The sequence below is a fragment of the Cryptomeria japonica genome, chromosome 8 (genome assembly GCF_030272615.1).
Source record: "Cryptomeria japonica chromosome 8, Sugi_1.0, whole genome shotgun sequence".
NCBI lineage: Eukaryota > Viridiplantae > Streptophyta > Pinopsida > Cupressales > Cupressaceae > Cryptomeria > Cryptomeria japonica.
In genome coordinates, this window is record NC_081412.1 from 239762832 (window position 1) to 239790291 (window position 27460).

Genomic DNA, 27460 nt, shown 5'->3' on the forward strand with positions numbered 1-27460 from the left:
AAGTTATGGAAGAGATTCCTATTTGGGCTAAAGTGTGGAATAAGAAGTTAATTCCTAAAGTTAATATCTTTTTTTGGATCTTTATCAAAAACAAGGTGTTGACTTTGGACAACCTTCAAAAGCAAGGATTTATTTTTCCTAACAGGTGTTCTCTTTGTTGCAGGGAAGAAGAGTCTGCTTGCCTTATTCTCCACTAGTGTACTTTCAGCCAGGAAATTTGGAAAATTATTTTTAGTAGGTGGACGTTGAGCTGGGTTTTTCCAAACTCTCCAGGGGAATCTTGGCAGCAATGGTACTGTCCTAATTCCAACCCTAAGATTGTGGAGCTTTGGAAACTTACTTTACCTCATGTTATATGGAACATCTGGAAGGAGCGCAACAATAGGATTTTTAGGGATAAAAGTGCTAACCCTGAAGTTGTGGTGGATAAAATATACAGAAGTATATTTGAATGTCTCAATGGTATTGATCATGGTCTAGTAGCTAAAGAAGACTTTAATGATAGGTGGAACCTTTCTACAACCAAATCCAGTAAGGAGAAGGGGAGGGAAGGTTTGGCGTGGTGCTTTCCACCTCAGGGATGGATAAAGGCCAACTTTGATGGGGCGTCTAAGGGGAATCCAGGTAAAGCCGGTTATGGGGGCATTGTCAGGAATTTTGCTGGAAGTTGCCTAGTGGCGGTTGCTGGCCCTCTGGGTAGTGAAACCAGTCATTATGCTGAAGCTTCAGTTGCTATGAATACTCTGATTATTGCTAAAAACCTAAATCATGACAACTTATGGCTGGAGGGAGACTCACTAAATATTATCAAGTGCTTGAAGGGGGAAACTGAGCTATCGTGGTCTATAGAAAACATAATTTTGGAAGCTAGAGAAATTTTTGCTAGTTTTAAAGTTATCATAATTGAACATGCCTTTAGAAAAAAAAATTTGGTTGCGGATGGCCTGGCGAACCTAGGCGTTAATTCTGAAACTCAAACTATTTGGCACGGGGAAGATAATATTAATTTTAGTATTAAAGATCTCCTAAGAAAGGATAGATTCACGGGGAAAGAAGGACCGCATAATTATGATAGTTGAAATGAGTAATTTATGCATTTATAGAAAGGTTATGATTACTTGGCAAAGTGGCAGAATCGCAATCAAAGGTATTAACACTCCGCACGCTTTGTGGTTTATCATTTTCAAAATTTCGAGAGACAACGGGAAGAAAGCTTTGAGTTTGCAGTAGAACAGAGGTGAAAGTCTGAAATTGAATATGGGAGGGGATCTAAGGAGGGAGGAACTAGACAACATTTCCAGATGGAAGGAAATGCCAAAAGTATGGATGAAGCTGGAAAAAGAGTCCCTGACGAATTTTATGGAGAAGCTGGTTGATTACGATATAGGCAGGGTTAATCTTGCAGTCTCCAAAATAACTGAAAATTGGAGTAATGGGTCTTTTAAAATCCACGGTGTGAGGTTCAAATTGGACGCGGGCCTCATTGCGACTGTAACAGGTATGCCCCACTCAGGGCTCAATTTTTTTAGAAATCTTAAAGTTTCCAATAATGCGGTTAAACTTTTTACGCGTAAGGAAAAGGCGAGGGCTAAAATTGGTAAAGCTACGGGGGGTTATTATGATGCCTCCAACATCAAGAAAATTTGGGACTGGGTGTTGAATGCTATCATGGATTATATAACAGTTGAGGGTCGTTTTACTAGGGCCCATACATATCACTTTGTGCTATTAAACCACTTCAGGCATGAGAAAAGGGTTTCCCTGCCCTAGTATCTCTTCAGGTCCTTGTCGAGGTCTCTCAACAAACACAACAAGAATCCCTCGAACTCGGTGCTTCATTGTGGCCTCATTTTGCTCATTTATGAGCACTGCAAAATCCTTGCCATTAAGGAAAACAAGAGGTTGTCTGCTTCTCCAGGGAAAGGCAAGAGAAAGCTGGAGGAAGGTGGACCTAGCAAGGAAGAGTCTATTTAGAGCAAAAAAAGCAAGAGCGCCACTGGGATGAAAACCCAAGATGACAAGAATGACACAGAGGAAACTGGAAAAGATGGCAGTGAAATGGAAACGGATGAGTCAGGAGGTGAGGAAAGTTGGAAAGATGAGGATGTGGGTGCAGAGGAAGATGAAGCTGAGGACGTGTTCGACCAAGATAGTCCAATTCACAGTGCTAGCTTAGGCAATGACAATAGCCAACCTATGGTGGATAAGGATGATAAGGATAATGAGGAAAAAGATATGGATTCTGAGAGGGAGAAGAATAAGGAACCCAAGAAGGAAACGGCTAAGGATAGTCTGAGTAAGGATAAGGAGTGTGCCGGAGAAGGGTTATTCTTGGATAACCTCAAAAACTTTACTGAGGCTAGATTGGGTTTTGACAGATGGACATATGAATTTTTGAAGAATCTGGGAAGCAGATGGATGAGAAAAGGAAGGAAGATGACAGGAACCAGAAGCAATGGAAGCAGGACATGGAGGAAAAAGCTAAAAAGATGGCAGCTCAGATTGACTATTTGGAAGAAGGTAAAGTGGCAATGAAAAACCTGTTGGGAATGATCCCGAATATCTTGTCTGCTGTTACAAAGAACCTAGAGGATATTTCTAAGGTCCTTGAAAACTCCACCTCTCCCAAACCAGTGGTGGACCTCGACATTGATGAAGATGCTATCGAGACTGGGAGCGAGGAAGCTACGCTTGGTGGAGCGGCAAAAAGAACTAGGGCGAGTGTGAAGAAAGCTGCTACGGCGTCTGCTAAGGAAATCCCTAATCTTAGGGATAATATCAAAGATCTGTACGGGATTAGCAGTAACTTGGCTAATGCCCTGAAAAACATAAATTAGTTCCTTTTTTGTGCTTTGTCTGGTTTGGCTGGTTATCACTGCTTTTTTGGGGCTTTTTAGCTGGTTTTTTCTAGTTGTTATGTTGGGTTTTCTTATGTCTGTTCCTTTTGGTTTCTTAATGCTTTTATCTCGTAAGGATATTTTGTAAAGGGTTTCGGGGCCCCTTCAAAACCTGTTTTTACCTTAATCAAAAACATTATTGAAATGAACTTAAATATCATAAATTAATAAAAATAATAAATGTCAAAATAGAATGATTTAGATACATAGCTTGGTTTTTGAGTAGGGTTTGAAACACTTTTCTAAGGAAACTTTTGTCTTTCTACATACTCCACAATTTTTGGTTTGTTGCAAGAATTTGTAGTGGATACAAATATTTGGATTTGGGTACATAGCACTGGTTTTTGGGTTTTGGTCTTGATTGTGCAGACTTGGGATCTTATTTTTGTTCAAATCTCGCTAATACTCCTCATGTTTATTTTCTTTTAATCTAATATATTTTGACTTTGGCCTCTTATCAAGCAAAAAAAAAACTAAATGTTAATATTTTTCTATTATATTAAACTTCTAAAAAATTCAAGAATCTATTGTATCGATTAAAAATAAATAAATAAAATTCATGATATATAGAATTTTAAAAATAAACTCAATGGATAAGTGAGGATATTATTAATATAATTATTATTTATGTATACATAAGTTTTGATGTATTATAGCTATTTTTCCTCTTTGATTTGTGGATAATAGATATTAGAATAACTTCTTTTTTCTATAATTTATGAAATTTTCAAATATCAATTGAATTTTTGCAATAGAATAAGAAATCTAATATTTGAGAGCAAATCAAATCCTAAATATTTAATATTAAACATAATACAAATTATAAAAATTGAACTTTTAACTATTTCAAAACATACTTTATCAATAATTGATTAAAAAACTCATTATATAACCACAAGTAATGTTATATAAAGATATATGTCTACTGACTGTTTGCTTAAATAGTTTTTTTAATTGATCTTTACAATTTTTTCAACGCTTATTCCATTCTGTGCACCTCTTTGGGTAAGAAGATTTGCATATTGTTCAAATTTGTAAAGATTGTGTAAATCAAATAGTCAAAAATTTATGACTAATCCAAGTACAGAACCACACCTCATCATCTGTGGTAACATGAAGATCCTGCCTGCCATTAGAGGAAATAAATTAACATTCAATGCCTATCAATGAAGTGGTTCTAGTTAGTGTTTGATTATGCAAATTACCTCACAATTCATCAAAGTAAAACCAGGTCATGCCAACGCAAGTGCTCAAAACCAGACTTAGTAGACTACATGCTTCTCTATTGATGTGTTCAAATCGATGCTCAAAAAACTATATTATGAATTGCCCTATAAATGGATACCTTATGGAACTGACAGCTCAAGGAATTTAACTACAGAAGTCAAATCTCTTAATTACTGACACGACTGTTAAAGGAAATATGCATTGGGGGAATGTGCAAAATCTGACCAGATTTATTGCCACATTGCTGACTGTTGCAGGTTTTAATGTGTGTTCTCCAGTTTTGTTGCACGAAATATCATATGACTGCAATCCGTCAGATCTCTTGCACATATAGCAAGAAGAAACCTATTATCTAAAGCAGCAAAAATTAGACGGCTCTGATTTTTTGAATTGTTTTGCAGTGATCACATACAATTTCAACCATGGATTTTAAAGATAAGCTCGTCGATCTCACATAAGTAACGCCTTCGGCGAAAAATTAGGTAGCTTCTCTTGTGTTTGGTCAATCAAAGTCAAAATGAGTAAATTGTGTTGTCTCACCTAAAGTTATGCAAGGTTTCAGTCACAGATTTCCTTGTGAATAGAGGTATATTGAAGACAGTTTTTAATATCTTGATGAACAAATTGTGTTATCTCAATCAAAGATATGTGAAGTTTCAGTCATGGAATTCCACTGTGAATGGATCTATATTGAAAACGGTTTAAAAGATCTTGATTAGTTGATTGAAATAATTGATATGGTTTCCTTAGGCTGTGTTGTGAGGCTTTTGATTTAAATTTGATCTTTGTGCCACAAGCATCTAGGATGGAAACCTATGTTCAAATTTTGAAACCAAGTTTTGCAGTAAATCATGGATTCAAGATGAAGTGGGTGGAAAAGATATGAACTGAAGATGTAGCTAAACATATAAGATTTAAATTATTCCAGATCAAACAAGTGATTGCCTAGTAAATGTAGGATTCTTAGAATTTGGTCTAGATACTGACAATTGATTACACAAAACTGATGCATTTATTAAGATTGAGATACTAGATTGTGGTTGAAGGTTTGGTGAGTAGTTGAAATAATTGCTGGTAATAGATTGATGTTAACATATTTGATTCAAGAGTGCAGTTTCTGGATTTGATTGTGTGCAAGATTTTTGCATCAATGTTTTGGATCACACTCCGTGATCCATCATTAGGATGAAGAGAGTCAAATAAGATGAAAAGTTGCAGACTTGGAAGAAAAAGGAGGGATTGGAAAAGAGAGAAGTGTGAACGAAGAATGAGAGACCAAGATGGTCAAACCTCAACAGAAGGACAAGAGAGGAAATAAAATAAAAAAGAGAATAAAGAAAGAAGAAAAGAAACAAAATGAAGACCAATGCAAGCAAATAATAGAAAACCAAGACACGAGAAAAGAGGGGAATTAATAAAATAAAAAGGAAAAACACATACAAAGAAATCTAAGGAAAAGAAACCACCAATATTAAAACATGGAAGAACAAACCTGAGCGCATATATATATATATATATATATATATATATACCCACACACAAACACAAATACAAAAAAGAATAAACCTAAGCTATTATATAGTGTCTCTCGGTTTCCTTCTCTTTTTCTCTTCTCTTCCTTCATCAAGTTTCTCCCCCCTTGTGCCTTTTTTCGCTTTGTTTTTTCTTTTTTATCCTTTGGATACCCTTCTCTTTTTCCTTCTTTTCTTCCCTTGTGTGTTGTTGTGCATTTATTTTTTGTATATATATATATATATATATAAACACACACATCTATGTACATATATACATATATTCATCTATATATATATATATACTTAGGTTTATTCTTTTTTGGATTTGTGTGTGTTATATATATATATATATATATATATATGCGCTTAGGTGTGTTCTTCCATGCTTTAATATTGGTGGTTTCTTTTCCTTAGGTTTGTTTGTATGTGTTTTTCATTTTTATTTGATTAATTCCCCTCTTTTCTTGTGAAGAGTTTCTCTCACGTTCTCATGAATGTCTTTCATGGCCAATGCAAAATCCTCGAGCACTTCTTCTTTCCAATCCATGTAGATCCCTTAATTCAAGACTACCTCTGGGATGAATCCCATAGACCACCTCAAAAGGACTTCTTCCTGTGCTTCTATTGAGAGAATCATTATAAGCAAACTATTCTTGAGGAATAATCATGTCCCATGCTTCTCCATGCTGTTTTGTGAGACATCTAAGCAAGTTCTCCAATGATATATTCACTACCTCAGTTTGGCCATTAGTTTGAGGGTGATAGGCTGATGTGAAGGACAATTGAGTCCCCAACTTCTTCCACAATGTACGCCAAAAGTGGCCCACAAACTTAGAGTCCCGGTTATTTACAATGTTGAGAGGCAAACCATGGATTCTAACAATCACTTTGAAGAATAAGCTAGCAATATGGGAAGCATCATTAGTACATTTACATTGCAAAAAGTGAGCCATCTTACTAAACCTATCTACCACAACAACAATGCTATCAAAGCCTCTTTGAGTCCTAGGAAGGCCCAAAACAAAATCCATGCTGATACTCTCCCATGGCCTATTAGGAATAGGGAGTGGTTGATATAAACCTGCATTTGATGATGTTCCATTAGCCCTTTGGCATATGCTGCAACTTTCAACAAAACTCCCAAACTGCCACAATGTTTCTCCTTGATAATGTTCTCCCTCATGGAGCATCTAGGGACACACAACTGGCTCCCTTTGAAAAACAACCCCTGCTGCAACAAGAACTCAAAAAAATCCGAATGGTAAGAATCTGAAAATTGAGTGCAAACCTCATATAGCTCGCTGAAATCTTCATCATCCTTGTACATTTGCTTGAGGGAATCAATTCCCACACTTTGCAACTGGATTTCTTGCACCATGCACACCCTTCTACTCTATGCATCTGCCACTTTATTGGCTTGCCCCTTCTTGTGTTTGATGGTAAATGTGTAGGCTTGAAGATGTTCAACCCACTTCATATGCTTGTGACTAAGTTTCTCATGTCCATTCAGAAAACTGAGAGCATGATTGTCAGTATAAACTATAAACAATGAATTCTTTAGGTAAATGGTAATGCCTCCATTTCTTCAAGGTTTGTACCATTGCATACAACTCCAAATCATATGTAGAATACTTCCTTTTAGCATCATTGAGTTTCTCACTAAAGAAAGCCACCGGTCTACCCTCTTGACTTAAGACAACCCCTATGGCAAGATTACTAGCATCACACTCCACTGTGAACAACTTGTTAAAATCAGGCAAAACAAGAATGGGCTGCTGTGCTCTCTCCTTTTCAGATATTCAAAAGATTTATTTGCGTCATTTGACCAAGAAAACTTACATTTTTGACCTCCCTTGATTGTGTCTAGGATAGGTGCACATATATGACTGAGGTTTTTGATGAACTTTATGTAAAATGTTGCCAACCCATGGAAACTTCTCACATCACCTACTGTCTTAGGTGTTGGCTATGTCAAGATAGCCTCCACCTTTGCTGGATCCATCTTCAAATCTCCCCTTGGAGATTACAAAACCAAGGTAGACAATCTCCTCCTTCATGAAGACACTCTTCTCCATGTTGATCATCAACTTTTCATCATGCAACTTCTTCAAAACCAGGTTCAAGTGCTCTAAGTGCTCCTCCTTTGTCCTGCTAAACACAAGAATATCATCAAGATAAACCACAACAAATTTACCAATGAAGTCTTTCAATACCTCATTCATGAGGCACATAAATGCACTCGGGGCATTGGATAGCCCAAAAGGCATCACCATCCACTCATAGAGACCTTCATTTGTTTTGAAGGCTGTTTTCCATTCATCCTCTTGCCTTATTCTGATTTGATGATACCCACTCTTGAGATCAATTTTGGAGTAGTAGCAAGCCCCTCCCAAACAGTCCATCAGGTCTTCAATTCTAGGCATAGGAAACCCATATCTTATGGTAATCCTATGGATGGCCCTAGAATCAGTACAAAGCCTCCGTTTACCATCCTTTTAAGGTGCTAGGACTGTTGGGACAGCACATGGACTGAGACTCTTTCTCACCCACCCCTTATCCAACAATTCTTGCACTTGCTTGGCAATCTCCTCATTCCGAGATGGAGTCATCTTATAGGCTGGTTTGTTTGGCAATGTAGACCCTAGTATGAAGTCAATCCGATGGCTTATGTCCCTAATGGGTGGCAAAGTGTTAGGCTTATGTCCTATGTCCCTAATGGGTGGCAAAGTGTTAGGCATTTCCTCCACCATTATACTCTTATACCTGTCCAACAATTGCTGCACCTCCTTGGGAACTTCTTCCTTATCGTTACTAGGCACATTAAGACTGTTTTTGGGCTTCAAAATCAAAGCATACCCGGGGGTCCCTTCCTCCTTTAGGATGTCTAGAAACTTTTTCTACTCCAATGTTCTTATCCACACTCTCATCCGGTAAAGGATCCATCTTGTATTTTCTCCCATTTTTGGTTATGAGAAAGGAGTTTGTTTTCCCATCATGTTGGGATTGTACATCATATTGCCACAGACGTCCTAACAACAGATGGTAGGCATCCATGGGGATCACATCACACAATACTTTGTCCTTATACTCCCCTATCTCAAACTCTACCCAAGATTGTTCATCCACTAAGATCTGCTGCCCCTTATTCAACCATGACACCTTATAAGGGTTAGCATGAGGTAACCTTTTCAACTTTAATTTGTCTACCATCTCTGTGGAAACCAAATTTTTAGTAGAACCTCAATCAACTATTACCTTACATAGCTTACCATAGGCCTTGCACATGGTTCTGAATAATGTCTTACTCTGAGGGGGTTCTTTCACTTGAGACACCTTCAACATGGTTCTCCTCATCATCAAGCTTTCTCCATCATGGGCCGGGGCTGCACTTCCAATTGGGGAATTGACACTTTGACAATCTTCTTCTTGAATCAACTGGTTCCTTCTCTCTCCTCCATGAGAGTTTGAGGTTTTCTCAGGACACTTGCTTGCAGTGTGCCCTACTTGGTTGCAATTGAAGCATCTCCCTGTGAAGACACTAGGACGTCTTCCTGATCCTCCAAACCTACCCCTTCCATTGGGTCTCCTTCCTCTAAAGCCTCCTCTTGAACTTGAGTCTCCACTTTGTTCTTGCTGGCTAGACTCACCTTGGGGTTTTTGAGATTGTCCTCTTCACCCAAAATTTCCTTTTCCTCTAAAGTTCATGCCTCCTCTTCCCCTACCTTGCTGTTCACCTTTTCTTCTCAACCTATCCTTCGCCCTCAAAGCCATTTGGAAGCATTCACCTACTGTTTTAGGAGTCATTCGACTCATCTCATCTTGAATATTGAATTTGAGCCCATTCAAGTACCTTGCAACCTTTTCCTTTTCATCTTCACGGTGCCTTGACCTCAAACTCAATTTGTGGAATTCCTCTGTGTAGGAAGCCACATCCAAATCCTTCTGCTTCAAGTTTTGCATTCTCCTATACAGCTGCACTTCATAATCGGCAGGCATGAATTGGGCCTTGAGTATGGACACCATCTTGTCCCAAGAATGAATCATACTCTGCCCATCTTCACCCTTTCACCTTGAGTATAGTTCCACCAGGTTAAAGAACACCCTTTAGTTTGGTCTTTGCAAACTTCACTTTCTTCTCCTCAACCACTTCCTTGTACTCAAAATAATTATTTAGGGCATCCATGCAATCTACATGTTCTTCAACATTCATCTTCCCACCATAGGTAAGAGTCTCCATCTTGGCTTTAGAAGAGTCTTTGCCTATTGTCTTTAGGGCTTCAATGAATGGTCTTTGATCAGCAGGTATCTATGGCTCTTGCCTTTGGGGTTCTTCTTCTTCATCCTCTTGCTCCCCTTCTTCATCAGTCTCCTCACTTGGCCCTTTTCCTTTCTTCATTGCTTATAGTTCAGCCTTGAGTGCCTCCTTGACCCCGGTCTTGATCATCTCTTTCATCTTTTGGAATTTCCTAGCCACCTCTGCGGACATCCCCTTTGGAAGCATTATGCCAGCCTCTGCTTGGCTCTCTTTTGCTGGCATTCACCAAGATCTGTCCTCCCAATGATCAGACTTGCTCTGATACCAATATGATGCAGAGCCCCAAGGAACAAAGGCTTCTCACATAGACTCACTCTACAAGACCCTCAATTAAGGTCTCAACATTCATGGATTCTTGGACATCCTGTCAACAGCCTGCCAGGACACTTCTACACTCCCCTTTGTTCGCTAAACAACTCATGAGATACAACTTCTCACATCAAGTCTCTCCTTGATACCAACTCTCCTATAGTCACCTATGACCAACTTGGATTATAACACATCCACCATTGCAGAGCAGGTATGGGCCCTATAGAGCCTCTTGTCCAACCCTAGAGACATTGGCCACAACCAAGACAACACCCTTTGTTTGTACAGGTTCAATCAAGGTGATATGCCCTCTACAAGATACCTATTCCTTGTAGCCCTGGTTTGAGCCTTTAAGGGCAAAACTTTGAAATTCTCCTAATGACACCCCAAATTCTTGACACTTTTTGATGCTTGTTTTGGTGACACAAAACACTTCCAAAACTTAGACCCCAACTCTTGCATTGATTGGGTCAAATGTTGCTGCTACATGGGGCCTAATAGGGCTTTTAGGCCACTTTTACAATGCAACCACACACCAATGGCTTGATCTAATCACACCAATGGATGGGAAAGGTCTTCACACATCCCAAAACACCAAATCCATTGTTACATAGGGTCCACCACTCTTGGTTATACCTCTGCACAATTTTTAACAGTCAAAACGGGCTAGTCACATGAGGATGCCTAGCCTAGGGCTTGATCCCAAAATCCACCAGTTCAACGAGCTACTCAGAAACTTTGAAAATCTTAAAGTACATCGTCTCCCCTACCATTCCCCTGAATTTGAGCCAATTTGGCCTAAAGATATTACGATAATAGATAATTTCTATTTATTGTTCATGGGTATCTACTGTAATATTTTGTAAATACTTAGTTAGCTGTTAGCTAGAATAGAATGTTTCTATTCTTCACGATCGTTTCCTAAGGAAACATCGTCTTTCTTCTTGTATATAAAGATCTATTGATCTCTGTTAATATCAAGCAAATATTTACCAATTACTTTGTAATATGGTAGCAGAGCCCGAATAAAGAATTTGTGAATTCTTTTCTGAGATTTTTCGGGCCTCTTGGTTTTGCTGCAGTTTTTTGGAAATTTTTTGTTTTCAAAAGATTTTCAAACAAAAATTCGTGAAGAATTTTTTTCATGCCCGCACGTCTGTCTGGCGAGGGTTTTCAACATTTTTCGGCGCAGTATAGACCCGCCATTTTTTTCTGCAACCTGCAACTTGGTCAAACTCGCGTTTTCTGACTTTCGGCTAGGGTTTTGACCCTCCAGATTTAGCCGAATTTTTTTCTGAGCACAGATTCGTGGTGGGTTTTTCGAGAGCTCAACTGGTCTATCGTCCATTTTTTCTAGGTGCCTCGATTTTCGTGACTCGATTTTTGAGCTAGTGGATCTAGATTCCGACATCATATTCTTTCTGTGTTTTTCAAGCTCTCTTCTGGGTTCTTCGACATTTTGCCTCGAAGTACGTGCCTTCTTAGTTTTTCATAGAAATTCGTGTCGTGGCATCTCTAACGAATATTCTGCTCAAGGGAAATCAAAAGCTCAATGGTCAGAACTATAGTAGGTGGAAGCAGCGGATGCTAACCATCTTCGAATATCGCGACAGCGATCGGGTGGTTCTGGGTACTACTCAACGTCTGACTACAGTTGGTCCTGATCAGGCTGCATATGACCAGCATAATCGGGAGGCAGTGATGCTTCTCAAATTATCCGTAGCTGATGATCAACTCCCTTAGATGCCATCCGACAAAATAGCTGCCGAGATATGGGCGCATCTCAAAACCCTACATGAGACTTCTGATAAAAGCAGGGCCTTCTTTCTCAAGAACTCTCTGTTTTCTATTGTCATGGATGAGCGGAAATCGCTCCAGGATCACTTGAATAGGATTCAGGAAATCCGTGATCAGTTGCTTGCCATTGGACGCAAGATGGAGGAAGAGGACATTGTGGTAATCACCCTTAAAAGTTTACCCAAGTCCTACGCGCATTTTATCGAAACTCTCAACATCACTTCTACTGGTGTTGATCTGAAGTTCACACATCTCTGCACACTTCTGCTTCAGCAAGATTGGTGGACACAGCAGTTCGGTAGCAGTTCTAGCTCCACCTCCACAGAACAAGCCTTTGTTGCTAATTCTTTTTACAAGGATAAGGGCAAGTCTCATTCTCAGCAGTCTTCTCAGCAAAAACCCTCTGCTCCTGCATCAAAAGGCTCCAAGAAAAAGAACATTCAATGCAACTACTACCACAAGTATGGTCACATGAAGGTTGAATGTCGGAAGCGCTTAGCTGCCCAAGCTAAGCAATCTAGTTCGCAGCCCAACGTGAATAGTGCAGAGCACACTGAGCAGACAAAATCTGCCTTTTATGCCTTCATGGCCAAAAGACCCACAGATCATGTCAAATCGTTTGCTTGGTTTATTGATTCAGGTGCCTCTCGTCATTTCACCCACCGTCGAGACTGGTTCACTGACTACCAACCTTATTCAGATTCTGTTATATTTGGTGGCGGGGAAGAATACATGGTTGTCGGCAAAGGCAACATTCAGATTCAGTTTGCTGGTAGGAATCTCATTTTCCTCGATGTCTTCCACGTTCCAGGGATGGAACTCAATCTACTCTTAGTCAGTCAGATGCTGCGACACTCTCCATGATTGGATGTCACCTTCAGTTCACATCAGTGCACCATCACTGATCGGGAGACTCAGTTAGTTGTTATAGTTGGTCTTGAGGATCATGGTCTTTTCAATCTTGCAGATTCTGGTGTTTCTCAAGACCTCGCTATGGCTGTTCGAGAGTCTTCTCTTAGTACACTTTGGCATCAGCGATATGGGCACTTAAATGTGGGCTATCTTGCTCAGCTTGCTCGGGACGTGCTTGTCCTCGGATTGCCAGAGATTCAGACTCAGCAGCTTGGAGTTTGTGATGCATGCCACGCTGGGAAGCAACATCGCACACCCTTCAAAAGTGGCGATTCATGTCGGGCTTCTTAGGTACTTCAGTTTGTTCATGTTGATATCTGCGGCCCTATGGCTACTCCTTCTGTTCTTGGGTCTAGGTATTTTCTGTTGTTTGTTGATGATTTCAGGAGGAAAATGTGGGTCTATTTTCTTGCAAAGAAATCAGAAGCGTTTAGTATATTTCAGAAGTTTAAACCTCTAGTTGAAAAAGAGTCTGGGAAATCTATTATTGTTCTTAGATCAAATAATGGGGGGGAATTTTGTTCTAATGAATTCTCTAGCTTTTGTGATATTCATGGCATTAAGCGCCAGTTAACCACACCCCACACACCCCAACAGAACAGTGTAGTTGAACGTCGGAATAGAACAATCACAAAGATGGCTAGATCCATGCTCAACCGCAGACATGTTCCGAAGCAGTTTTGGGCAGAAGCAGTTAACACTTCAGTCTACCTTTTGAACTGGTCACCCACAGTGGCGGTCAAAGGCAAGACTTTGGAAGAGGCTTGGTCAGGTTGCAAGCCCAAAATCAGTCATTTGAAGGTTTTCGGCTCCCTTGCTTATGTTTGGATCCCTGATGCTTCACGCACCAAGTTGGATGCCAAGAGCCAGAAACTTATGCTTACTGGATACAGTAGTCTTCACAAAGCCTACTGCTTGATCGTCATTGAGACATCTCGTCTCTTGTATAGTTGTGTTGTAGTCTTTGATGAGCAACGAGGACCCTTCATGCCTGTCTCTCCTGTTCCTGATTCAGCAGACCAGCCTATGAAGGCTCATGATTTGGGAGTTAGACTTCCATTAGGTCCACTTGATGGTTGGGCTCCTGCAGCTCCAGTAGCTCCAGTTATCTTGGTGATTCCTGTACATACACCTCCGGCTTCTCCTGCAGGATCACCTAGATTTGTAGATGGTTCACCTAATTTTGATCCATATTCTTTTGATGAGGAACCTGATCATAGAGCATCTCCTGATGCTAATGTTGGTCCTTCTCCTCTCCGGCCTAAATGGTGGGGCAAGACACTTGCTGATCTTCGGGATGATGAACTCATCGATGGGAGAACTGCTCGGAAAAAGAGCAAACTTGCAAGGACAGTTAATTTTGCTCTCATGGTCAACTTTCACAATGTGTTTGAACCTCAGACATACTCCGAGGCCAAAGGTATTCCAGAGTGGGAACAGGCTATGCAATGTGAACACCAAAGCCTGTTGAAGAATCACAGCTGGGAACTTTCTGATCTTCCACCAGGGAAGAAACCCATTGGTTGCAAATGGGTCTACAAAATCAAATACAAGTCTGATGGTACTTTGGATAAGTACAAAGCTCGCTAAGTTGCAAAGGGTTTTTCTCAATGTCAGGGCATTGATTATGAGGAGACCTTTGCTCCTACAACCAAGATGAGCATTATCAGATTAGTCCTAGCCATGGCAGCACAGTTTGGTTGGAAGGTCCATCAGATGGACATCAAGAGTGCTTTCTTGAATGGTGACCTACAAGAAGAGGTCTACATGACGCAACCTCTAGGTTTCAAGGTTGCAGGTAAAGAACACCAAATTCTTAGACTGGTGAAAGCTCTCTATGGTTTGAAGCAGGCCCCTAGGGCATGGTCCTTGAAAATTGATAAGTACCTCAGTGATCAAAGCTTGAAGAGGAGTTCTTCAGACTCAAACTTGTACATCAAAACTACTGATAGTGATATCATCCTTCTGGTCATTTATGTGGATGATTTGATCATCACCGACAGTTCGACATCTTTGATTCAGGGAATCAAACAGAGTTTATGCCAGTCTTTTGACATGACTGACCTTGGGCTCATGCATTATTGCCTAGGTGTTGAGGTTTGGCAGCAGCCATCTTGTATATTCATTTATTAGTCTAAATATGCTAGGGCTCTGTTAGACAAGTTTCATATGCAGGATTGCAAGATTGCATCTACACCTATGGAGAAAGGTCTGAAGTTATCAGCCCAGTCTGATTCTCCTCCCGTTGATAATACTACATACAGGCAACTAGTAGGCAGTCTCATCTACCTCTCTGCTACTAGACCTGATATTAGCTTCGCAGTCAGCTACATTTCACGCTTTATGACAGCTCCCAAGGCTGATCATTGGATTGCCGCAGAGCGTGTGCTTCGTTATGTGAAGGGCACTGCTGATTATGGAATTCTTTACTCTTGGAGTTCTAATCCTAGACTCAGTGGATTCACAGATTCAGATTGAGCAGGCTCTGTTGACGATAAAAAGTCAACTTCTAGATGTGTTTAGTTTGGGATCTGGTGCTGTCACATGGACCAGTAAGAAGCAGCAGGCTGTTTCTCTCTCCTCTATAGAGGCTGAATATAGAGGGGCAGTTAAGGCAGGTTGTGAAGCTGTCTGGCTTCATCGGATGCTTGGGGATATGCAGATGTCACCAGCAGGCCCGACCACTTTGTTTGTTGATAACGATGGCGTTATCAAGTTAGCACGGAATCCAGTCTTCCATGAACGAACCAAGCATGTAGATGTTCATTGTCATTACATACGGCAGCTGGTTGAAGACAAGATCATAGACTTGTAGTATGTTCTTACAGCGGATCAGACTGCAGACATTCTCACCAAGCCACTTGGTCCAGATAAGTTTGTCAAATTCAGAGGACAGCTTGGTGTAGTGGATAGATTAACCATTAAGGGAGGGTATTACGATAATAGATAGTTTCTATTTATTGTTAATGGTTATCTACTGTAATATTCTGTAAATACTTAGTTAGCTGTTAGCTAGAATAGAATGTTTCTATTCTTCACGATCGTTGCCTAAGGAAACATCGTCTTTCTTCTTGTATATAAAGATCTATTGATCTTTGTTAATATCAAGCAAATATTTACCAATTACTTCGTAATAAAAGAATGTGGGGTTAAGAAAGAATTTCCTGGGAAACCTTGGTTTTAGAGGGTTTTTAGACCACTTTTCACAAAAATGCAGATATCTCGCTTATTTCTCAGTCTTTTCTTGCCAAGTCAAAGCCAAATGAACATCAACACAGAGGCTTATTCAAATCAATGATTTAGCCTGCACATGGAGTCCGTACAATGACCATTCAAGGCACTGTTATAGCGAATTTATGTAAATTTCTGAGTGTTTATTGAATTTGATCATTGTCTTCATCCAAAAATTCATCAATCCTTCCTTCTTGACCTCCAAGGGCTTGAGAAAGGTCTCTTCAACCTCCTCAACCGACTCCAACTGAAATTTGAACTAAGTAGCTGTTGGAGGGAGATTAGTTACAAGTTGACAACAAAAGTTATCATCCAAACTTGACAACTTTGCACAAAACTTGACAATCTATGACATTTGCCTATGTAACCTATTAGGACACACCATAAACCTTACAAATAGGCCACATAGGAGCGAAAATACAATGCTTGCCTCAATTAGGTATTTTGGATGTCATTTGACCATGGTTGACCAAATAGGTCCTAAGAAGTTCACACTACAAAATGGCACCAAAGCTTTACATGGCTAATCAAAACAAAATGAATGGTCTTGAAAGATCTTATTACAACTCAAAATATTCAAGGAACCTATAGACACCTATAAAAGCCTTCATTACTCAAATGGTCTTCAAAGTCTGCAAGGTGCTCTTGCACCAATTACCTCCAGCAGGGTCAAGGGGTAGCACCCCACATGTGCTTGGTGGGCAGCACCCTTGGCACTTTCCCTATTGCGATATAGGGTGGGGTCAAGGGGTAGAGCCCCCACCCCCCACTTTCCCTATTGCGATATAGGGTAATACCTTTGATACCACACAAATCTTCATGGTGCACACCATTTTCACAATTTTATCACTTAATCGCTAAATTAGGTATTTGGCACATTTTTCTTTATAAAAATGTTTGAAAAAATGATTTTTAATTTTTATTTCTTATCTCACACACAAAGAAAAGATCATACAAACAGCTTCATGATACTGAGATATTATGAAATCTTTATGTTAATATTAATAATAAAAAATTCTAGAATAATAAAAAATCTAAAATAGATATTTTAAAATATTAAATTTTAATATATTACAGTTTAATATGTTAAAGAAGATAAAAATATAATAAAACAATGTTGATGCATTTTAAAATATTCAATTTTGTAAAAAATGAAGAGTAAAATAAAAATGAAAACATAAAGTATCACGATTATATTATATTAGCTTGTCAATGGATTGAGCAGCAAACTGTGTAAAATATTTTAACTTGTCAATAACGCATTGTGTGGCAAATATATTAGGTTCTTTCATAGATCGCTTGTATCTCCAATGCTCCATTCCTCTGGCTGATTCATTGATGCATTCATCGTGTCTCGCCAGCTATCCAGTGTTTATTAACCATCAATAGCTAATTCGTCTTGTCAAAGGAGTTCTGAACTGGAGAGGATAGGCTTGTTAACTGAGAAGGGGAGGTTGAGTCTGACTCCGAATAATTGAATCTCACTTCTTCTTGATAAGTTTGAAAAACCTGTGTTTTTAAAATATATTTTAATAAACAACCTCCAGGTTCTTTTTTGTATGAATTTAGAGCAAAGTGAAACAAAGTTTTAAGATTTTATTAAGCTCATCAGACTCGAATTTTTTTGCTTGAAATTTGGCGATTAACTGTGACATAGAAAGGTGATGCTTTTTTTTTTCTCTGGTTTTTACTTAGGTTTTTCCTCAGTTTTTCCCCATTTCAATGCGTTTACATGAAAAAAAATCTGTGGGTCAACAATTTTACAAAAAAACACGATTTAATGGGGGAATATCAGCAAACTTGGCTATTACCTATTTTTGCGATTAATACCCCCACACACACAAATACAAAAAAGAATAATTGTCTCTCGGTTTCCTCCTCTTTTTCTCTTCTCTTCCTTCATCTAGTTTCTCCCCCCTTGTGCCTTTTTTTGCTTTGGTTTTTCTTTTTTATCCTTTGGGTACCCTTCTCTTTTTCCTTCTTTTCTTCCCTTGTGTGTTGGTGTGCATTTTTTTTTTGAATATATATACACACACACACACATCTATATATATATATATATACTTAGGTCTATTCTTTTGTGTATGTGTGTGTGGGGGGGTATATATATATATGCACTTAGGTTTGTTCTTCCATGTTTTAATATTGGTGGTTTCTTTTCCTTAGGTTTGTTTGTATGTGTTTTTTCCTTTTTATTTTATTAATTCCCCTCTTTTCTCTTGTCCTGGTTTTCTATTATTTGCTTGCATTGGTCTTCATTTTGTTTCTTTTCTTCTTTCTTTATTCTCTTTTTTATTTCATTTTTTATTTTATTTCCTCTCTTGTCCTTTTGTTGAGGTTTGACCATCTTGGTCTCTCGTTCTTCGTGCACACTTCTCTCTTTTCCAATCCCTCCTTTTTATTCCAAGTCTGCAACTTTTCATCTTAGTTGACTCTCTTCATCTTGAGGATGGATCATGGAGTGTGATCCGAAACGTTGATGCAAAAATCTTGCACACAATCAAATCCAGAAACTGCAGTCTTGTTTATATGATGGATTGTGGAAATCTCTTAGAACTGATATTTGATTCATTTGAAAATAACATAAAATTAGAAAAGGTCAAGTTTACATAAATTGATGCTTGAAATTAATGCTTCAAGCAAACCAAGGGGAAATCCTATAAGGTTGAAAGCATTGGTTTAGTGCAAACTCTCAAAACCTTAATAGGAAATGATAGCAATGGTATTAAGTTAAGGATAATCTAGAAAGAATGAAAGTAAAAGAGATTATATTAATGTTCGTAAATAGCCAAAGTAAGTTAACAGGACTTAAAAAGCATAACTCTAGAGAAAGCATTCAAGTAAAGAAATTCTAGAGACAAGATTGGGTTTTGAGAATAATTGGTTTAAGGGTTTGCCGTGGAAGGTCCATTGCGCATTGGTTTAGTGCAAACCTAAGTTGCTGAATCATGGGGTTTTCTGGGCGATTCCAGGTACGAAACGTACCGGAATCGGATTCTGAAATGAATCTCCTGTGAGCACATCCAGGGTTCGTGTTTTTAGATGCCAAAATGTTTCTGAAATGTTTAATGATTCTAGTTTGATCTTTTTGATATTGAAAACTGAGTTTGATCTTTTCGATATTGAAAACTGAGTTTGAACTAGTATGTCATGTTTCAAAATTTGAAATTTGTAATGGTTTTGTTTAGCATATGTATTTGTTTAGCTACATATATATATATACATACATACAATAAATGTACTGAAAACGAACCCATCCCCCAAAACAATTTCTGCTGTACTGGCGTTTCGTACCCACATACCCAATCCCATACCTGTACCCAATTCGGCAACTTAGGTGAAAACCAATAAACCCTTAAAACCCTTAATAGGAAACAATAGCAATGGCTCAAAGTTAAGGATAATCTATAAAGAATGAAAGTAAAAGAGATTATATTAATGCTCATAAATGGCCAAAGTAGGATAACAGGTCTTAAAAGCATAACTTTAGAGAAAGCATTCAAATAAAGCAGTTCTAGAGACAAGAAATGGGTTTTGAGGGTAGTTAAGGGTTTGCCATAGAAGGTCCATTGCATGTGTTTGAAGACCACCAAAGTTGAGTAGGTGGTAATTAAGATGAGACAAGCTTGAGAAAATGTGAAGCACATTCAAGAATAAAAAATGTTAGATGCTAAAGAGGCCAAATTTGTTGCAGCGACAAAAATCTGGTATTAATGTTTATTTGATTGTTTTGGCCAAAAATTGTTTGTAGTGAGCCACAAGTCTCTAGGTATATGTCAAAGGCCATGCTAGAATCATGAGTTAAGCACCATGAAAAGGAAAAATAAATTTAATCATAAAGATAAGAGACTAAACTTGTAAGAATATCTAAATCTTGATAAATAGAATGCTCATGCACGTATGAACACCCCATCCTAAGCATCAAATAAATAGATGAAGCACAAACAAGAAATCATCCAATGGTTTTGGAAAACCATATACATACATGTAAGAGGTATGGCACTCAAAAGCTCTTGGGACAAATTCTAATGCCATAGTCCAATATGGGTCTCGAGCTAAGTTTAGAGGATTCTTTTAGAACTTGTCATAGTTAACCACCCAACTTAGGCACTCCATTTTGTCTCCATTATTATTCAAAGATGCTTTATGACACGTTTCATAGATTGCCATAATATTGGTTGAGATTTCAATATGACCTCCTTTTTACATCTTCTTGCCATAGAATGCATCATAAATAACTTCAACATCTTACAATCTCATGAGATGCTCTTACAACTTCTTAGTATCTTACACACATCTCAAGATATCAATTGTATGGCCATTAATGCCCCCTCATATTGGGATGCCTTCTTTCCCATGTGAGGACAAAATAAATGAGTACAAATAAATAATAAATATGAACATTAGGATGCAAGGTTTATGACACCTTTCCCATCATTGTCAAGAATTATTTTGACTAGCTTTCTTAATCATGTGATGCATAGAAACTTTGTATGGTATAAAGAAAGAGCCAAGAAAGAGAATGTTGCTTATTTGAGAAATGAAATTCAACCAAGAGATGTCAGGTGGGAAGTGTTGCTTGAATAAGGACATAAAAATGCCTTTATTTTGGTAGATGTATGAGGGGGACTCTTAGATTATAGACTTGAAAATTTGAGCTATTTCCCTTCTCAGTCACAGTGGTGAATTGCTAGATAAGATGTGAAGAACTTGCTCAAATCTATTCCTTGAACTGCAATAAGGCAGAACTGAGAAGAAAATGTGCTTAATTAAACCAGAGCCAAGAAAGAGAACATTTATTAGTTGAGAAATGGTGTTCAATCAAGAGGTGGCAGGTGGGAATAGTTCTTTGAATAACTATAGCAAGTGCCATTATATTGTAACAGGAACTTGTATGATAGGAACTTGTTTATAGCTATTCCTTGTATCTCAAGAAGCCAGAACTGAGAAAGGAAAATGGTGCTTAATTGAGATCTTTGCATGTCTCATCAAATTGTAGAGAGATTTTTCTAAATCACTGAATTTTTGTAAGTTATATTAGTTGAAAATTTCAACCATGTTGTTTTCATATCACTGGTGTTTTTTCAGGTATAATGTGAAGGAATTATTGAAAGTTGAACAGCAAAAATGAAGCATAATGCATGCTTGCATTTTTCTTAGCAGTTTGTCCTTGGAAGAGTTGAATTTACAAGATTGTTATGATGCTGGCCTGGATGACTTCTGTGCATTGTTGTTTTCTGCTTCATCCTTGTAGTAGTCGGAACCTGTGATGTTAAAGAAAATATTGAAATTGCTTAGTACTTCATTTATTGCTTGTACATTGGAAATTTGTTTCTTAACTTTATTTTCTTTATTATTATTTTGAACAGATGCCTTTAACATGGAGCAGTTTATCCAAAGTTGAAGATAGTTAGTATTTTCATTAATTATATTGATGGTGGTCTTCTTCCTATATATTGCAGGCCTGATTCAAGAGTTATAAAGCTTGTAAATAAAGTGGGGGAAAAAGTTCATCCTAATCAAAAGAGAATTTTATGTATGAACAAAGTTGATTTAGTTGAAGTGAAGAAAGACCTGTTAAAAGTTGCTAGTGAGTTTGGACACCTGCCTGGATACGATAAGTAATGCTCTCTTATTCTCTGCTAGCATTGGCTGAGCTACGCATTCCTATGGCTTATTAGAGTTATTCTGTTTCACTTGCTTTTTATTTTTTATGCTTTTTTCAGATTGTCTAATTATTCTGTTGTCATGGTTTTCTCTCATGCAGATTTTACATGTTATCAGGAATGAAAGGCTCTGGTGTTAAAGATCTTGTAAAATATTTAATTGAACAGGTATTGAGTGTTTCTTGTATTTTTCCATCTAAAATTGTAACAGGGAGTTTATCTGGGTAAACCTGTTGTCTGAGCCAACTGTATTGAAGACTTATAACGTTTGCCATAGAGATGTGGCGTTAGGATTGTTAGTTACAATTTAAGTTTCTTCAGTGAAGTTCTAAAATCCTCATATATTTAGTGTTCTGGAGGTAACACTTTGGGTTGCATATCATGTTCGATTGTTTTCTGTCTTTGATAGTAATATTTATGATTGGTTTCCATGGTGGGAGTTTATGCAGCTGGATAAATGTGACACATATTGTTTTAAAATGTCTTTGTTGTTAGGAGATCAAGCAATTTTATCATTATTTGTTTAGAGATGCACACATCTCTCCTTTAGTACTTTTCTACTTATTGAGGACCAAGGTGTTGTGCTTTGCCTTTATAAAATATTCTACTTCTAAAATGAAGAACCCTATGTGATAGACTCTTCCACAAGATTGATAGACCTAGACATAATCCACATATCCACTATGTAATGTCCCCAAAATTTTATAAACTGGCTTAATTGAATTAATTGATTAAGTTGTCCAAAAATTAATTTTATTTTTAAAGGATGACTTTAATTAATTAAGTATAAAATAAAGTGGAAGATAATAAAATAATAAAATAAGTCACTTTATTAGATAAAGTTCTCCGATATTTAAGTTGGCCTAATTTTCTAGATGTTTCCTAGAGGTCTTTATAAGGAGGCTGGTTGGGAGAAGTAAAGCATCCTTTTGGATTTAATATGATGATTTATGAGAAGTTGTGGACAGAAACCTATAGTTGATCAACACAAGTTGGACAAAAACCTGACTCTTCCTAGGAGTGGATTTGTGACGGAGTTCACAGCTAAGCCAAATTTGCAGATAAGTTCTATTGTCAGATTTAATATTAATACTGTGTCTGCTTTGGAGAGTTCATATTCTTAGTTTGCAAAATAAGAATGTTTGATTCTGCTGTATTCAATATTGGTGCTTCTTGTGGAATTGAGTTGGATTAATATTTGTCGTGAGTCAGTTGATTTTATTATTTGAGGAATAAATAGAGGTGAATAGTAGCGGTGGGCCCAGTGTTGGTGATTGCTATAATAAAGTCCTGGCTGGGGTATTCTTGCGGGTTTATTGAACGAGCCAACTCAATTAAATGATAATATAAAGGTTGCAGGCATTTTTTTTATGTGATGGAAGATATATTTTCTAAGCGCTGCATATAGATTGTATTGAAGTGAAATATTTATGTAGTTTTCCTATTATCGGGGAAATAAGGTTTATAGTGTTGTGGCCTAAAGTTTGATTTAATACTTATGAGCATGGTTTCCTGAGTAAGGACATCTCCGTGGAGAACAATCTCTGCTATCGCAGGTCCTTTCTGAAGGTTTATAGTTGTGAATGCAACCAATAAGTGAAGCACAAAGAATGGAAGGAGGAAATCACAAGTCCGCTCAAACAGATTGAAGAGTTCGTGGTTGATATCAAGGGCGGCAGAATTGGCGCCACTTCAAAGGCGTCTTAATCGTTGCCATCCTTGAGTAGCCACCATCACATAGGAAATTGCATCATCAAGGAGAACCTATTGCGGAGGAAGGTATCGATATAGCACAAAGGTCAACCAATCCTATGACAGATGGTGGGTTCTTCAAGCTAAGCGATTACAGTCTAGACTTCCTCCTAGACGCAGATCCTATGCATTGGTGGGTGTCTTCAATAGAAGCAAAGAAAGAGATCAAGATTGGCTCTTGATATGAATGGAATGTAAAGATAATCGAGGGTATCTCCCAGGTCAGTGAGAAGCGAATATTCATGACAAGGGTCTTAATAATTAACAAACAGAATTGTATACGAAAGTCAATGAAGCAAGCAGATGGTTGAATTTTGGCTGTCAAAGAATTCTCCTTCAAAATCAGAATCATCAAAGAACTATTCTTGGGCGCAAATCCCATGAAAAGGAGGACTAATCCTTTTGTCCGAAAATCCTCCTCTAGGCCACAAGTGCGTCAAGAATCTATCCTTGGGTACAAATAACATGACAAAGAGGAATTGTCCTTGTGAGAAAAATCTTCCTTCCCACCCCAAGTGCACTAGGAATCTCTCCCTGGGCGCAAATCCCAAGACAGGGAGGAATTGTCCTTTGTCCAAAAATCCTCCTCTAGGCCCAAAATGCACTCAAGTATGCACGAGGTTTTGGAAATGGTGAAAAGTGACTAAGTGTTAGAAAGTGACTCCTCCACCTCTAGAATGTGCCCAGTCTCAGGAGGGTATGAAATTTGACTAAGTGCTTGGAAATACCTTCACCCTGTCTAGAATGCGCCCAACCTAATGGAGTCTTGGAATGAGCAAATTTGGCTAAGGCCTTCCCCAAGCTCCAAATGCGCCTAACATTAAATCATGGAAATGATGAAAATTTACTAAGTGTTTGGAAAAATTATTCAGGATTATCTCAAATGCGCTTAAGTGTCCAAGAAGGAAACAAATGATGGAATTTGGCAAAGGCATGGAAAAATATTTCAAGTTATCTCATATGTGCCTAGGCAAGAAAAAATCCTTTAGAAATCCACTTTCCTATCTAGAATGCACCCAAGTAGCAAAGCAAGTTTGAATGCTCTAAATGGAATATTCCTCATTGGTGGAGCATGACTTGAGGCATAATGGAAATTTCTATTTTTGAAGCTAGGTATGATGAGTGGGGTCCACCTTGGAATCACTTGTATGATCTTTCGCAATCTTAGCATACATGGGATTTTGCTCAAGAGAGGATAAGATACCTAGGTATTTTATTTTGTGTTGGTGTGGTCATAATGCATCCATCAACAAGTAATCCATGCCAAGATATTCCAACACCAAGAATAAATAGAAACCCACACCAAAGGAATAGGTGGAAAACCATGCCAAAGGGTTGGCCAAAAACCCTCAAAATCCAATGCCAAGAAAGATAATTAATCCCACACCAAGAAAAGATATAAAAATTTTGCCTTTGATTCCTCCAAAACTCAATGCCAAATTCTCCTACAATCTAGCCATTGAGAGAAACCACACAAGTATCTCATATTTGAAAGCACTATGAAATACCTGTAAGACATCTTCGTTTACTACTATATCTGATAATAAAATATAGGAAGTTAACAGTAAAGATGCCAATGTGTGCCAAATATAGGAGTAAAATATATCTATATGTGCACATGAAATTATTAGAGAGAAGAAGACCAGAGATGGCCAACCAAGGATTACAGTTGAGCCGACTCTATTAAACTACCTTCCTTGACGTACACAATATATTTAAAGGACCCGACAGTTGTCAAGAGGAACACAACCGTCAATCAGCTGATGCTTATAAGTACCTGAGAGTGATAACAAACTTAATTTGGACAATTAATACATTGACAAATAACCAGTATTATCAAACATTACAATAGGCACTGTATGCTGACTACAATCTCCAACAAATACTAGCCAGAGTAGATCTTTGAATCTTGTAACTAGTCTTCTTCAAGAGGGATTTCGTTCTCAAGAAGATTGAGATGGACCAAGTCCAAATATCCAGAACCATGTAGTGTTTTCTTAGAGAGAATAATCAGAAATAATAAACTCAACCTACCAAATGTGCTCTCAATTCCCTTTTGTGTAAGCTTTTTAGGAAACTTTTCAAAAACTCCCTTTTAAAACCACTTTATTAATTTATTAAGTCTTTTAACACCAAAAAGTGATTTAATTTATTTTTAAAATGCCTCCGACACTTAAAGTCACTTTTAAGTTTTAAGTATCCCATCATTTGATATTTTCCATTCTCTTTCCAACGAGCTATAACATTGAGGTGCTCTATAAATAGATTTAATTAAAATGACAACCTTAATGAAAATAATTAAATATAGCTCAATATTACACCCAATTAGCGGAAATGGCCAAAAAACATCTTAATTGAAATCTGATTGAGTAGGAGTGATCTTGATGATAAAGATGATAAAGGAGCTTGACTAGTTGACTTACTAAAACCAGACACTCATCCAAGAATCTTGAGCCCAAAATGGAAGTCGGAAATAACATCTGAAAGCGTCATATGGTTCTTCTGAACCATTTGTGCTCACTAATAATATCACATTACCCTTGTAAACATGTTGACACAAGCCCAAAATGTCGGCAACAATTGTACTGCTAGAGGACCTGAAAATGGGGACATTACAGCCTTCAAGACCCTATATGTTTTGGTTTGTTAGGAGATATGAGGAATTTTGATCTTCATATATGGGTCACTCCTTACACACTAGATTAGTAGATGGAGCTATAAAATTGGTCAGAGTATAGTTCAAATAAAATCAAGGATGCACTTGCTGCATGTACCAAGGGGTTCTCCATGAGTTGTCGTGCCTTTCGTTAGACTAAGATGCTATTATGCAATGGGCATCTCATTGGCAAAGAGGAAAAATATAGAATACTTTTCTTTGCAATTGAGGGAACCTAAATTCCCTTGAGATTTTGAAAGCACAAAAGTGACTCTTAACTGTTTATTTATTCTCGACAAAAAGATATGATTCCATTTAGTTGAGTCATTTTTCTATATAGTTTATCTTCATAGAATTTTCAAAGGGTTTGCTTGACGAAGAGTTAGATGCCTAGAGTATAATTCATGAAAAGGTGAATTGCTTTGCCATCTTCCTCTTTTGTTTCCTCAATGGAGTCATCATGTAACAATTTGAAAAGATTCTTTGTTCCCTCTTTGTTTAAATTGATGAGGAAAACATTATAAAAGAATGTGTCTCAAAGCCATCCCTCTTATACTCTAATCTCATTCAATGGGACATACAAACATGGAATGAAGTTAAAGCTACATCAAAATTTTCTTTTACTCTAATCTCATTCAATGGGACATATAAACATGGAACAAAGTTAAAAATACATCAAAATTGTCTAGAGAGATCCATCATATCTACTAATGATTTCACTTCTTCTGATCCTTTGCCCTGAATCTCAACAAATAAATAGTAGTAGTATTGGCATGGGAACTAGGGGTATTTGCATCAGGTGGATCAACTTTTACTAGTACTTGCGGTGATGTCTCCCATGGACGATGAAAGGCCAAGGTTTTAGTTTTAGAGTAGTTGTCATCTTTCTTCAACAATCTTTTACTTCAAAATTTAGTTGGTTTTGGCTGTGGTGGCTCAGAAGATGAGAATTCGATTCTATTTGAGTTTTGACCAAGTTTCCACCTTGTTATTTATGATACAAGCAGAAGCAATTTCAATTGCATAGTTTGCTAATATGCAAGCTCCTTTATTAATTTCTCTCTAAATATATTTGATAGTGAAGCTTTCTAGTGAATCAAAAAGAGGCCATGCAACTTGGAAGATGTTATTAATTTTCAAAGTGGCTGATTTTCTATTTTTGATAGTGTTATGATCACCATTGA

The 27460-nt window shown here is 37.8% G+C and overlaps 1 protein-coding gene across 1 annotated transcript in view; it reads left to right on the plus strand.

Moving 5' to 3' along the window:
• The window catches only part of LOC131033218 (uncharacterized), a 149616-nt gene that overhangs the window by 58327 nt on the left and 63829 nt on the right, over positions 1-27460 (plus strand). Inside the window, exons 4-5 of the mRNA XM_057964380.2 lie at positions 21665-21823; positions 21970-22036. Coding sequence (XP_057820363.2) covers positions 21665-21823; positions 21970-22036 — 226 coding nt within the window. The remainder of the gene's footprint in view (positions 1-21664; positions 21824-21969; positions 22037-27460) is intronic.